Below are 13,862 nucleotides of genomic sequence, written 5' to 3' on the forward strand. Positions count from 1 at the left end.
TAAGTTTTGAGCCTGAAGTGGACCTTGTTGGGGCATTTGCACAAGAGCTCCAAACCAAACCAGTTTTTGTGCTTTTAAATCTCTTTTTTTTTCTTAATTAGCCATGGAGAAGTTGCTGCTATAGCTTTGACCTGAGTCATTGTCTGCAGTATAAAGCTGCACGAGTGCTCTTCATCTTACCATTGAGGATAGTTTCTCATTTTCCTGTCATTGCCAAATAAAATAATTAATAGAGAAGAGTTTGTCTTTCTATGTTGTTCTATTGTAAACGAGTATCAGTTTTTTAGTATATTTTAACTTTTGTTGGTTAATCTCATATATTTTTCAGTTATTTCAGTTATGCAATTAGTTTTTGTTAGGCAAGGGCGACAACCCTAAACCTAAACAAATAGGGGCTGGTCCATAAGAAACCGGGTCCCAAACATAAGCCCAAGAAAAAAATTCTTCGAGGGGGGGGCTGCCCCCCTATAACCCCCCGCCAGGGGCGGCCCCCTGGACCCGCGCCCCGGACCTCCCCTTCTGTAAGGGCAAAAACTCTGAATCAGGCTCCACAACTCATCAGTTTCTTAATATATTTTAACTTTTGTTGATTAATCTCATATATTTTCCAGTTATGTAATCAGTTTTTTAGTTACTTTTATATGTTAATCTCATATTTTTTAGAATAATCTCATATATTTTAACTTTTGTTGGTTAATCTCATATATTTTCCAGTTATTTCAGTTATGTAATCAGTTTATTAGTATATTTTAACATTTTTTTGTTATTCTCATATATTTTTCAATTATGTAATCAGTTTTTAGTTACTTTTATATGTTAATCTCATATTTTTAGTACTTATTTGAGATTTTCTATTTCTTATTGATTGTTATTTAATCAATAAAGAATTTTTTATTTATTTGTATTTTTAGATATTTTTTATAATATTTTTTATAATATTTTTTATTCAAATTTTTTTTGAGGCTTACGCTTTACGCCTCGCCTCGATTTTTGGTGGAGCGCCTCGCTACGCCTCAACGCTTTTCACAACACTGCTTGAACCTATATGTCAAAAGTGGTGACTAGGCACCTAGTCACCTGTATCGTTAAAAGTAATTTCTCGGCAAAGGTATTTCTCTGAGAGATTTTCATTCAAAAGTTGATAAATGTCAAGAATATCTTGAGAATGTCTCGAAAATATATAAAAATTAATATAAATTCTAAAAAATTAAGTAAAAATACAAAAAATAGAAAAAATAAAGAAACAATTCCCTTTTCCCTTCCTTCTCTTTCTTCTTTTCCTTTCCTTTATTTCATTTAATTTTCTTTCATTTCCTTTCCTTCTTCCCCTCCCTTCCTTCCCAGGGTTACCGGAACGTGGCACTTCTGAAACGTGCTGGGAAGCACCAAAAAAATTGGAAAGCTCGCTTTCCCTTCTTTTTCATTTTTTTTATTTTTTTTTACCCTTTTCTCTTTTTTCGCTTCCCCATCGCTTCTAGTTAACTTCCTAGGTCGCTTTCGAGATGATTCCTGATTCGCTTCTAAGTCATCTTGTACTTCCCGCTTCCTAAATTTTGAAAATGCCTCACTTCCCACTTCCCCAACTGGCAACTTTGTTCCTTCCTTTCTTCTCTTTTTTCCTTTCTTCCCTTCTTCTTTGCTTCTTCCTTTCTTCTCTTCCTTATTGTCCTTTCCTTCCTTTCCTTTCCTTCATTTATTCTCTTTTTTCTTTTCCTTCGTTTCTTTACTTTCTTCTTTTCCTTTCCTTAGCTCCTTCCTTCTCTTGACATTTATCATTATATTATCGCGATAAATATAATTTGCCGATATATTGAAAATATCATGATATTTTCAATATATCGGTGACTTTGGGCACAAGGACATGACTGTAGACCTCACGTATCCGTATCGACACAGGTACAAGTACTAGGTGTGGCACAGGGACGTGTTGGGTCCTGAGTCCAGTCAAGACCCAACCTAACACCCAAATTCTTTTCTTGTTTTTTTTGTTTGCAACCCCCCCACCCTCCACCCTTTCCAAACCCCCCTTTCCCTCCTTTTCACCCTCAAGCTGAGTGATAAGAAGAAGAACAAGGAGCGAAGGAGAAAGACGAAGAAGAGGAAAAGGTGGAGAAGAGGAATAAGGAAAAGAAGAAAAGAGAGAGAGAGAAAAACTCTTCTCATCCAAGAGATCCAGCTCATCCACTCTAATCATGTGTTAGGCGTCTAAACTATGTCACATGGGTGCGGGTGCGGGTGCGACACGGGTGCGGGGCAATTCCAAAAAATTTGGACACGGGGACTCGGCTATATATATATTAAAATATATATATATTATAAATATATATTATAAATATATAGAATTATATATAACAATAAATTAACACATAAAGATTGTAAATTTTAAAGCAAAAATAAAAAAGCAATTCTTAACAACACAAACTTACCAAAATATAACACATAAAGAAGCTTGTGAGTGTGATAAACAACAAAACTTATCATAAATCTGCCTCATCGTCTGAATTAGAGGGAAGAACAGGATCGAGGTAGTCCATGTTGAAAGTATGTAAATTATGTTCTCCCTCCAAGTCAAAATCTTCTGGATTTACATCCCAATTCTTGGATGGTCCACAACTGCATCAAAAAATGACTATATTAGTATCTAACTTAAAACTTTGAATGCAAATATTTAAATACAAACTTTGAATACAAAAAAAAAAGTACCTATACTCTTCTTTGGTGCGGCGAGAAATTAATCGTAGATTTGAGTGAACATAAACCAAATCCTCTGCTCTTTTACTAGTGAGTTTGTTTCTTTTAATGTTGTGAATTTGATCATATGTACTCCAATTTCTTTCACAACAAGATGATGTAGCAGGTTGAGATAACAACTTCATTGCAAGACATTGCAGATTTGGTGTCTCTGATCCATATGTTGCCCACCAATTAAGGGGATCTTCCTCGTCCCTTGCCACAAGTGCTGCTAAAGAATCAAATCTCCTAGTAGAAAACATGTCAAACTAACTATTTATAACCTTAAACATGTGAGGATCATTAAAAAGTTTTCCCAAATATATCATTCTATTTCTTGATATCTCAAGATCTTCATTTGGAGAAACACGACCAACACCTGCTGTCAACCATTTTTTTGCGTAGTATTTTGGATTGAGAGAGTGTGTCATGCAATGCAAAGGTGTATTGCTTTTATCCCATCTTCTCACTAAAACTGAATGTACATGATTGTAAAATTCTGAATCATCAAGTGCAATATCTTTCTTCTCATGTTTAAAAATGATACTTTGAACTTTTTCAATCATATTGTCCCACATTTCATAAATTCTATGAAGCATGGGTATATCTCTGTCAACTTCTCTCAACATCGGGTGCCACACCCATGTGGCGTCGACACGAGTACGGCACCTAGTTGGCCGAATCCTTGTGACATAGCTAACACACTACACAAGCACAAAGTGCATATACGAGACTTCAAAGAGTCAAAAGAAGAACACAAAAGCATTAAAAATATACGCTTTATTGAGCACAAAATGCTTAAGAGAAGCATTGAAACAAAGAGGGGCATACAGGCCCTATATATACATTTTAGAGGGCATTGGGGAGCTCCCAATAGAGTTGTTGGAAGCTCCCAATGGTCATAAATATGATCATTGGTAGCCCCCAACGACTGTATGGACTTTTGACCATAGAGCCCATGCTCTAACCAAAAAAGACAATTAAAAAAATAAAAAACCAAAATTTGTTCTTAATGAATGGTACCTATTACAACCAATAAAAAGACCAAAATGCCCTTGAGGGGCAATACAAATTACAAGACTTGTATATGACTTTACATATGTATGTAACCTATTTTAACACCCTCCCTAAAACGGACGGTGTGATCAAGAAAGTTTGTTGAGAAGAAACAAAGAACGAGGCACAACAAGAGCTTTGGTAAAAAAATTGCAAGCTGATGTTTTGATGACATACGGCAACTCAATAGTTTCTCTCAAGAATTCATCACGAACATAGTGGTCGTCCATCTCAATGTGTTTGGTGCGCTCATGGAAGGTGTGGTTACTAGCAATGTAAATTGCATTTTTTATTATCGCAACGCATCTTTGAAGGTTTTGAGACGACAACCCCCATATCTCTGAGAAGATTTTTTAATCATACAAGCTCCATGGTTGTCGTAGTCATACTTAGCTTCAATAGATGATAGCAATACCTCCTGTTACTTTTTGCGTATACAAGCAAACAGTGAATCTCCTAAAAAGACACAAAAACCATTAGTTGAGATCAGTGTTATTAAAAACGCGCCTCAAGGCGCAAAAAGCGCGCCTCGCCTCAAGGCGAGGGGCTTTATGCCTTGAGGCGCATATATAAAGCGCAAAACCTTCGAGGCGTGCACCTCATACGCCTTGAGGCGCGCCTCAAACTGAGGCGTGTATGCCTGGGGCTTTTGGTCAAATGAGGGTCAAAGCCCTCATTTGACCAAAAAATAGGGTTTAAAGTTTAAACAAACCCTAATATTTTATGTTTTCACGCAGACTCTCTTTCTCTCATGCGCAGTCTCTCTCTCGTCTCTCATGCGCAGTCTCTCTCTCACACGCATACTCTCCCTCTCTCTCATATTTTTCTCACACAGGTACTCTTACCTCTCTCACACGCAGTCTACTGCTTTTTCTCATTTTCTTTTGGGGGAGGGATCAAATTGTTTACGAGTTTTGAGTGAGGTTTCATTTAAGAAAATGAGACTTGTGAAACTTGTGGATAGAGAAGACCAGAAAATATTACTTTTGGGCAATGGTGCATCCTGTGGCATGTGGTCCAGTTAGGCATTTTTTCAGAACTTTCAGCACTGTGCAACGAGTTCAATAAGTCTGGCAAGTTTACTAAGAAGAGTGGAGTGGATAATTGTTCTTAACGCAGTTCGTAGCTCTATCCAATTTCAGGATGTTACATATTTTTGCAGTATGTGTACCACCCATCATACAAAAGGATGCACACAACTTATTTCTTCCATTAAATCCCACTTTGAGCTCCATGAGCATTTCTGATACTGACAACACGAAAAGGAGAAGAGTGGGTACTTTTCCACCACAAGTTAGTGCCTTTCTGTGAGATAGTTTTTTCATGTCCTGGTGAAGTAAAAAGAAAACTATATTCCAATCAAAAAGCTCTATAGAACTACTTGCCAGTTAGTAGGAGTTCATTTGGTTGTCTTCTGATATCGGTGTTCAATCTCTGATCCTAACTTGATGAAGTGTGGCAATGAGATGCTACTTAAACAGCAACTAGTTTTGTCTTAATAAACAACTGAAAAATTATACATAATGCATGCTTCAATAGACAATAAATTGTGAGTACATCACCATGCCTTTCATGACATCCCTAAGGTTCTTTGACACTTTTAAAAAGCCTCACATTACATCATTTCTTTATGCCTTGCAATTCCTCATTATATGAACATCAGAAGTTTGAGGGGCAATATCGAGGAATGTGTGTTTAAGCGAATATTGGTTACAAAAGATAAATCTCATATATTTTTCAGTTATGTAATCAGTTTTTAGTTACTTTTATATGTTAATCTCACATTTTTTAGTACTTATTTGAGATTTTCTATTTCTTATTGGTTGTTATTTCATCAATAAAGCATTTCTTTATTTATTTTTATTTTTAGATTTTTTTTTTGAAGTTTTCAAAAAAAATATTTGAGGCTTACGCTTTACGCCTCGAGGCTTACGCCTCACCTCAGTTTTTTGTGGAGCGCCTCGCTACGCCTCAATGCTTTTCACAACACTGGTTGAGATGAAGATGAGGTTAAAAAAACCCTTTAATTATGGTGTTCTTTATATATCTGACAATCCTTAATACAACACTCATGTGCACGGTGGTTGAAGCATGTTGTAACTTACTAGCAGAATGAATAACATGAGCTATGTTTAGTTTGGTAATAAATGAGTGAGTGACCCAATTAACTGTCTATAAGGTGTGAGATCTTCAAAAAGAGTTTCATCTTCAAGTCTTAATTCAGCATTAATCATTTCAGGAGTCTCTACTTTCTTATCATCTGAAATTCCAAATTTAGCACAAATATCGGCAGAAAGCTTCATTTGAGAAAGGACATACGATCTAGGAGAGTAAGCAACTTCAATACCTAAAAAATATCTTAAGAAACCCAAATCAAACATATCAATTTTTTTTAAACATTTTTAATATCACTAACTCTCTGTTTGTCATTCTCGGTTATCATCATGTCATCTACATATAGTAGAAGAATAACAATATTGATACTTGTACCTTTAACAAAAAGACCAATGCCAATATAACAAGAATGAAATCCCAAATGTCTATCTTACCAGGCATTTGGAGTCTATTTCAAGCCATACAGGGCTTTTCTAAGCCTATGAGTTTTTCCCTTTTCGATATCAAATCCCAACAATGAATTCATATAAACCTCATTTAATTCTTCATTAAGAGATGCATTTTTGACATCTAGTCGATATATAGGTCGTTTTTTAATAGAGGCAACTGCTACGAGGGTCCTAACACTATTCATCCTAACTACATGTGCAAAGTTTTCCTCATAATCAATTCCATATTCTTGGGAGTATCTTTTGGCCACTAACCTAGCCTTATATCCCTAGGGTTCCATCACTCTTGGTTTTGACTTTGAATAGCCATCAACATCAAATATTTTTTTTCTTAATGACAATGAAACTATTTCTCAAGTCTCAGCTTGCTTAAGGGCATCTAATTCTACATTCATTGCTTCAATCCAATGTGAGAAATTTTTTGCTTCATTGTAATGTGATAGTTCATCATAAGAATGTAGTGCTATCAAGCATGCTCTATAGTTTGATAACAAGGAGTCAGACTCAAACCTATTGGGTGGAACAGAAACATGACTAGATCTTCTAAGAGAAGATTCTTCTATAGGATAATTATAATCAATCTCTTGATCATTATCTAATGTTTCTTCTTCAAGAGAAGAGTATTTTTCTAATGCATTTTGAGGATTTCTTTGCTCAAACCGGGTATAAACATGCATATCTTTAGTAGATCTTTCATCTACTTTATCACTAACTTTAGTAGAATTATCATCAAGTTCTACACTTTCATCATTAGGATGATCATTACCAACTATAATTTCATCATTCAAGGACTTATCATAATTATAATCGATCTTTTCTAGGATAGAGATCAAATAAAAAAGTATAATTTACTTCCTCTTTTCTATTATCTTTATAAAGACCATTTCCATTTTCTACGAAGGTCACATCCTTAAAAACATAAAGTTTGTTATTTTTAAAATCAAAGCAACTATAGCCTTTTTGGCTTTCTCCATAACCATGAAAACACATTCAAGGGCTTTTGGAGATAACTTATTTCTTGTGTAAGAGAACAAAACATTTACAACCCAAAACTCACAAACGCTTAAAATCAGGTGTCTTTTCAAATAGTTTTTCACATGGAGAAATATTTTGTAAAGATGATGAGGGCATTCTATTTACCAAATAGGTTGATGTTAGAATGGCCTCGACTCAAAAACTCTTTGGAATATCTTTAAAAATAAGTAGGGTCCTAGCGGTTTCCATGATATGCCAATGTTTTCTTTTGGCTAGCCCATTTTATTGAAGAGCTCTAGGACAAGATTTTTTATGCCAAATTTTATTTTATTTTAAATTATTTTGAAATTCATTAAACAAGTATTCTCCACCCGAGTCGGATCCAAGTATGAAAATATTGCTTTGAAATTGATTTTTGACAGTCATATGAAATTCTTTAAACAAAGAAAAAACATTCTATTTGAAATTAAGGAAGTAGACCCATACATATCTAGTGAAATCATCAATAAATGTAATACAATATGAGTAACTCCTTTTTTATATGACCGGAAAAGGTGGGACCCCATACATCTGAATGCACCAACTCAAACATTTTTTTTAGAAACAAAGGTTCTATTTGGAAATGGAATATATTTCATCTTTTCAAGAATACAATCTTTGCAAATAAATTTTTTTATTATAATTTTTTTTTCAAAAGGAAAGAGATACATCTTTGAAAAGACTTGGATGTCCAAGTCTTTTATGCTAAGTTTCAATATATTTATCTTAGACATAATTACAAAAGAATTTTGAAAGAAAATTTAAAGAGTCCATAAAGTAGAGATCTCCCCTCCTATAGCCTTGCTCAATCTGCTTCCTAGACCGGAGATCATGCACGGAACGGAACAACCCTTAGATGAGAAGGAGATTTCACATCCATGGTCAGAGATTTGAGAAACCGAAAAAAATTTAAATTCAATTTTGGAACCACCCTAACTTTTGGAACATAAAGTTTTGAGAATTTTTAAAGTCTTAAGGTTCTAATACCTTTAATTTACAAAGATGTCCCATCAGCGGTAGAAACACAAGATATTTTGAATTAGTGCATAAATTGGATAGAACATTCTCATGTGGTGTCATATGAAAAGAAACACTCGAATCAAGGATCCAAGAGCGCATACCTCGAGGAGATGAAGAATGGCAGCACCCGAAGTTGACGGGGATTTAAGTAATTATTGAAGTGCTTCTGATAGTTGAGAAATAGAAAAAATGTCTTTACAATCTCCTCTTTTGCTTGACTCTTCCATCTTGGGTATAGATTCTTCAATAGAAGTCACCTTGTTCTTGAGCTTTGGACAAACGGGTTTGATGTGACTCGACTCATTACAATAATAGCATATAATTTTTCAACCACCACCATAGCTATTATTTCCACTATAGTTATTATGACCACTATAGTTATTTTACCTCCCAAAGTATGAAGATGTGTAGCTCTTCACATTGTTGTCGGGTCTAGATACCGCCAACACTTCATTTCTTCCTCCTTTTGTTATACCAAGTCGAGTATCTTCTTGGCAAACCTTGGCAACGACATCTTCAAGGGATAAGGAAGAAGATCTACGAAGGAGAGAAGACCACACTTGTTCGTATTTCGGGTCTTAGACCATGTAAAAAAATGTTATTTTTTTATTTGCTCCTGTCTTAGTTCAACATCTTAAATAGAAAACCATTTGGGTTCAAGAAGTACCAACACATCCCATAAGGGAGATAGCGCACTAAAGTAATCTCGAGCATTCGTGTCCCCTTGCTTGGTAGTTCGATTTTTCTCTTGCAAGAAATATTTTTTACAAGGTCCTTTTGCGTATACAAGCCTTTCATAAATAACCAAGCTTCATTGGCCTTTCTAAACTTCGCAATGTTGACACATTTTGGTGTCAACATTGTTCATAAACTATACAAGAATTTTTGCATGATCACTCTCTCAATCTTCTACTTTGGATTGATAATCACAAATAGCTTTGGCACGATCATCTCCATCAAGAGCTTTAACTACATCTCCTTCCTTTGTGAGCACAAGTTGAGGTTCGAAAATAGTGCCCAAAGTATCCCCAAAGCTTCTTTCCTTTGAGATTGTTACCCATGGCGGAAGCTTACATCATGTACTTTGTTCCATTAAATTTTAAAGAGAGATCTATCTTGTAGTCATGTACCATGTTGAAAGAGAGAAGAAAGAGAGAAAGAGGTAGATGTGGAAGAACACGTCATAAACACACGAACACTTGATGGTCACCTCCACAAATCCAAGAGCACTATAGCTCTGATACCATGTAATGAAGTATGAGAAAAAACAAATACAAAGTGCACAAACACTATCAAGTCCAATAAAGGACAATACAAAAGCACAAAGTGCATATACAAGACAAAGAGTCACAAGAGCATAAAAAATATAAGCTTTATTGAGCACAAAATGCTTAAGAGAAGCATTGAAACAAAAGGGGGCAGGCAATCCTTATATATACATTTTAGAAGGCATTGGGGAACTCCCAATAGAGTCGATGGTCTTTTGACCATAGATCCCATGCTCTAACCAAAAAAGACAATAAACATAACAAAAAATCTGTTCCTAATGAATAATACTTATTACAACTAGTAAAAAGACAAAAATGCCCATAAGGGGCAATACAAATTACAAGACTTGTATATGACTTTATATATGTACATATATATGTATGTGACCTATTTTAACAAGTTGGGGGTCGAAAATGCTAAGTTATGCTAAATTTCTTACACATCTTCCTAACCTTTTCATTTTTTAAATGAGAATTGTTGCTAATTACTAGGTCCTTGGGTACACCAAAATGACACGAAATGTTTTTGTAAATGAAGGCAACTAACTGTTGACCTTCAACCTTAGTTAAAGAGACAACTTTAACCAACTTGGTGAAGCACTAAGTGGCTCCTAGAATGTAGTGATAACCGTTGGATGCACGTGGATGAACGGGACCTATAAAATCAAATGCCCACATGAGAAATAGCCAAGGGGATGTAACAGAATGTGATGCAAATGAAGGTGCATGAATGACATCAGCATGTTCTTGACATCTACACTTCTTGACATGAGAGTAACAATCATGGTCCATGGTTAACCAATAGTATCATGCCCTTGGAATTTTCTTGACCATCATCTGGACACCAATGTACCCTCCACAAAGACCAACATGATACTCTTCTAAAACCTTTTTGGCCTCCTCATCCAAGCATATGAGAAGCTCACTACTATAACCCTTTTTGTAGAGGACCCACCTAGAAGGTAATATCTCTGGGCTAGTCTTCTAGTAGCTTTATTGTCTCTAAGATGAGTGTTCTCTGGAAAAGTTATGTTTTCTAGAAAATTTTTTATATCATGAAACCAAGGTTTCCCACCTTTTGAAGCTTGATAGTTGACCTCTTTCGAACTGGTTTTTTTCTCTCCTATCACAAATTAACATTTCCAATTTTTTAATAAAGGATGTTTGATTCTTCCCATGCTCCATCTTGATAATGGAAGTAAGGCTTGTCAGTCTATCAACAAATTGGTTGTTGTCTCTTCCAATATGAGAGAATTCACAATATTCAAACTTTTTTTTATCAACTCCAAGACCAATTCTACATAGGAAGTTAATATTTCTTACTTGGTTTTCCATACTCCAGTGACTTGTCTAATCACCAACATTGAATCACCTCATGCATGGATCTTCGCCCCTCCTGGTGTAATGATAATAAACCCAATTCCAAATCCATTGATATTCTGAGAACCATCAAAATACAATTGGCAAATTTCTTCTTGCTCTTCTTCGACTGCCAAAATATTCTAATTAGGAAAGTCATCATTAACTCTAGTCTTCACATCAATGGGCAGGTCAACTAAGTGATCAACTATTGTTTGCCCCTTGATTGATTTCTGAGAAATATATTTTAGATCAAATTTCATAAGCAGAATTTGCCATCTTGCAATCCTTCTAGTCAAGGTTGGCTTCTCAAAGACATATTTGATCGGATCAAGCCTAAACAAAATTATAACCTCACATGCTAGCATATAATGTCTTAGTTTTTTAGTCTTTCAAACAAGAGCTAAGCATGTTTTCTCCAACTTATTATATTTTTTCTCATAATCCACAAAATTTTTGCTTATGTGTCTTCCCATCATCCTCATATTAGGCAAGTAGGCACCCTAGGGCTACTTCATTGGCAGATAGGTATAGGAGCAAGAGAGAGAGAGAGAGGCGGTGGGGATAGGGTTACGCAGTACCCCATTTCCCTTTTATAACAAAATTATCTCAATCCCCTTTTCTTTCAAAATTTCATTTTGCCCCCTCTGATATTCAAAATATCAGATTCTCTTTTTTCATTAAAAACAAGACTTTTATAACTAGACACACACACACACATATATATATATAAAACGGTGTCCTCATACCCACGTCTTTTGAATTTGCTATGGTGTACCCTCTATACTTGTACTTACACTCGTACTTGTACCCATGTGACATAGCTAGTAGCCACAGTCGTGGGCAAAACGACTAGTCCAAGGAATTCAACACACCATGGAGTTCAAGGTACAAAAATGTGACTAGGCACTAACAAAGCATCTAATAGGCAACTAAACTACCTTCACCTAATCGACAAGGGAAATTTCATCATTTTTTTTCAAAATGTTACCAACAGGGGGTTAAAAACCCTGCAACCTCTCTCACTCTCTCTTTGCTTCCTTCTTCTTCCTCCTCCTCTTCTTTTCCCTCCTCTCCAACTTCCTCCCTTTCTTCTTCCTCTGCCTCTTCTTTCTGCCCCTTGTGCTTCCTCCTCTTCTTCTTCTTCAGCTGAGTGAGCCAGAGAATATATATATATATGTGTGTGTGTGTGTGTGTGTGTGTGTGTGTGTGTGTGTGTGTGTGTGTGTGTGTGAAAGCATGTTTTTGCTGTTAATATATGCAGAAAATTTCTGTTAAGAACTTAATATATTTTATTAATATATTCTGTTAATGTATTCTGAGTTTTTGTGTTATATATATATTAATTTTTTTTCTATTGATATACACTGTAATTTTTTCTATTTTTTTAATTGGGGTACCGACTAGTACCACCCAGTCTAATATAGGGTTCTACAGACTAGGGACCAACTACTATTTCAGACTACATAGCTTTGAAACCTCGTACGTGCCATAGAACAGCATTAATTGTCTTACCTGATTAAGGAACTCAGAAGTAAAGCACGAAAGAGAAAGGAAACCCGAGATACAGCTATTTGAATTTTAGATTTTGGTAATAAAATTACATAACCCCAATATGTACAACCAAAACAGTGGGAAAGGATCTCTAAATACAGAGTAGAAACAATTTGCATATGGCTCTGTGCTATTAAATTTCCAGTATAAAACTCCAGAATTTTTTAATAAAATCAAACCTTTATTTTTTGCTTTTCAAATTCATTGTCTATCACAGTGCTAACAAATAATGTGAGCCTGCTGACAAAAAAAGAAAAAAATCTTGGCAGTTACATATGAGCTTCTTGATAGTGCTTCCCCTGCTTCTTTAATCCTCGTTGACTGGCTTAAAATCATTTGCATTTAAGCGAAGAAAAATTTAGGAAATTTGTACCATGATGGCATATATAGTAGCGAAGAGAAAACACATAAATGTACTGAAAAAATAAGAGAGAAAAATAACCATAATCAGGAATCAGGAAATGAAAAACTAAATGGTTGAAGTATACAAAAGTTGAAAACTTAAATGAATTGACAACAAAACAGAAAGCACACCTCAACCACATCAGGCCTTGAGCATATCTGTTTCAGTTCTGCTATATTCATTCGACGTTGAAGCTGCAAAACAGCAAAATCTATTGAGAACAAGTTGTTTCCAAAGTTAAAAACAACAAGCATGGACATTTTTCACTTGGACAATGGCTAAACCTTTTTCTTTTTATTTGAAACCCCCTTCTCCTTTTGCTGTGCATCCTGTTCATCTTCCTCAGAGTCTGAGTCAGCTTTCTTTTTTGACGTTGCATCCTGTGCAGCTTCATCTTTCTTCTCACCATCCTACAAGTAAAGAATAGCTGTATAAGAGCACTCCAGAAGGTGAAGGGGAAAATCATTTTCATCGCAAAATATGCTCATCAAAATTGAGAACAAACAATTGAATGACACCTCTGCAGTTCCACCAGCATCTGTAAAACTGAATCTCTCAAATACTTTTTTGAAATCATCAAGAAGGCCATCATCTATATCAGCTATTTCCGGCACGTATTCCACTTCAACTTTCTCCAAACCCTAATAATTGACACATCTGAGTGAGAATATCCAACTAACTGAACACAATATATGAACAAACAACCAAAAGCCAACAACTGCCCCCACAACATTGAGGCAAGAAAAGAATATAAGTAGAGGAAAAACCACAAATTTGCAACCTTACGAATTGTGCCTACTGTATTATGTGACTTTCAAAACATTAGCAGCGAGTACTCGCAGAAATGGAAAACAAAAGGTAGCAGTAATGAAAAGTGAAAACATGATAAACGAA

General features: G+C 35.4%; 1 protein-coding gene across 1 annotated transcript in view; it reads right to left on the minus strand.

Annotated features, from left to right (window-relative positions):
• LOC149817076 (uncharacterized) overlaps positions 1-13,862 on the minus strand; it is a 38,221-nt gene that overhangs the window by 22,824 nt on the left and 1,535 nt on the right. Inside the window, exons 2-4 of the mRNA XM_089987303.1 lie at positions 13,487-13,609; positions 13,253-13,378; positions 13,100-13,162 (exon numbers count right to left, since the gene is read on the minus strand). Of these exons, the coding sequence (XP_089843429.1) occupies positions 13,100-13,162; positions 13,253-13,378; positions 13,487-13,609 (312 nt within the window). The remainder of the gene's footprint in view (positions 1-13,099; positions 13,163-13,252; positions 13,379-13,486; positions 13,610-13,862) is intronic.

The sequence above is a fragment of the Nuphar pumila genome, chromosome 14, assembly GCF_984573655.1.
Source record: "Nuphar pumila chromosome 14, dmNupPumi1.hap1.1, whole genome shotgun sequence".
In the NCBI taxonomy this organism is placed as follows: Eukaryota; Viridiplantae; Streptophyta; class Magnoliopsida; order Nymphaeales; family Nymphaeaceae; genus Nuphar; species Nuphar pumila.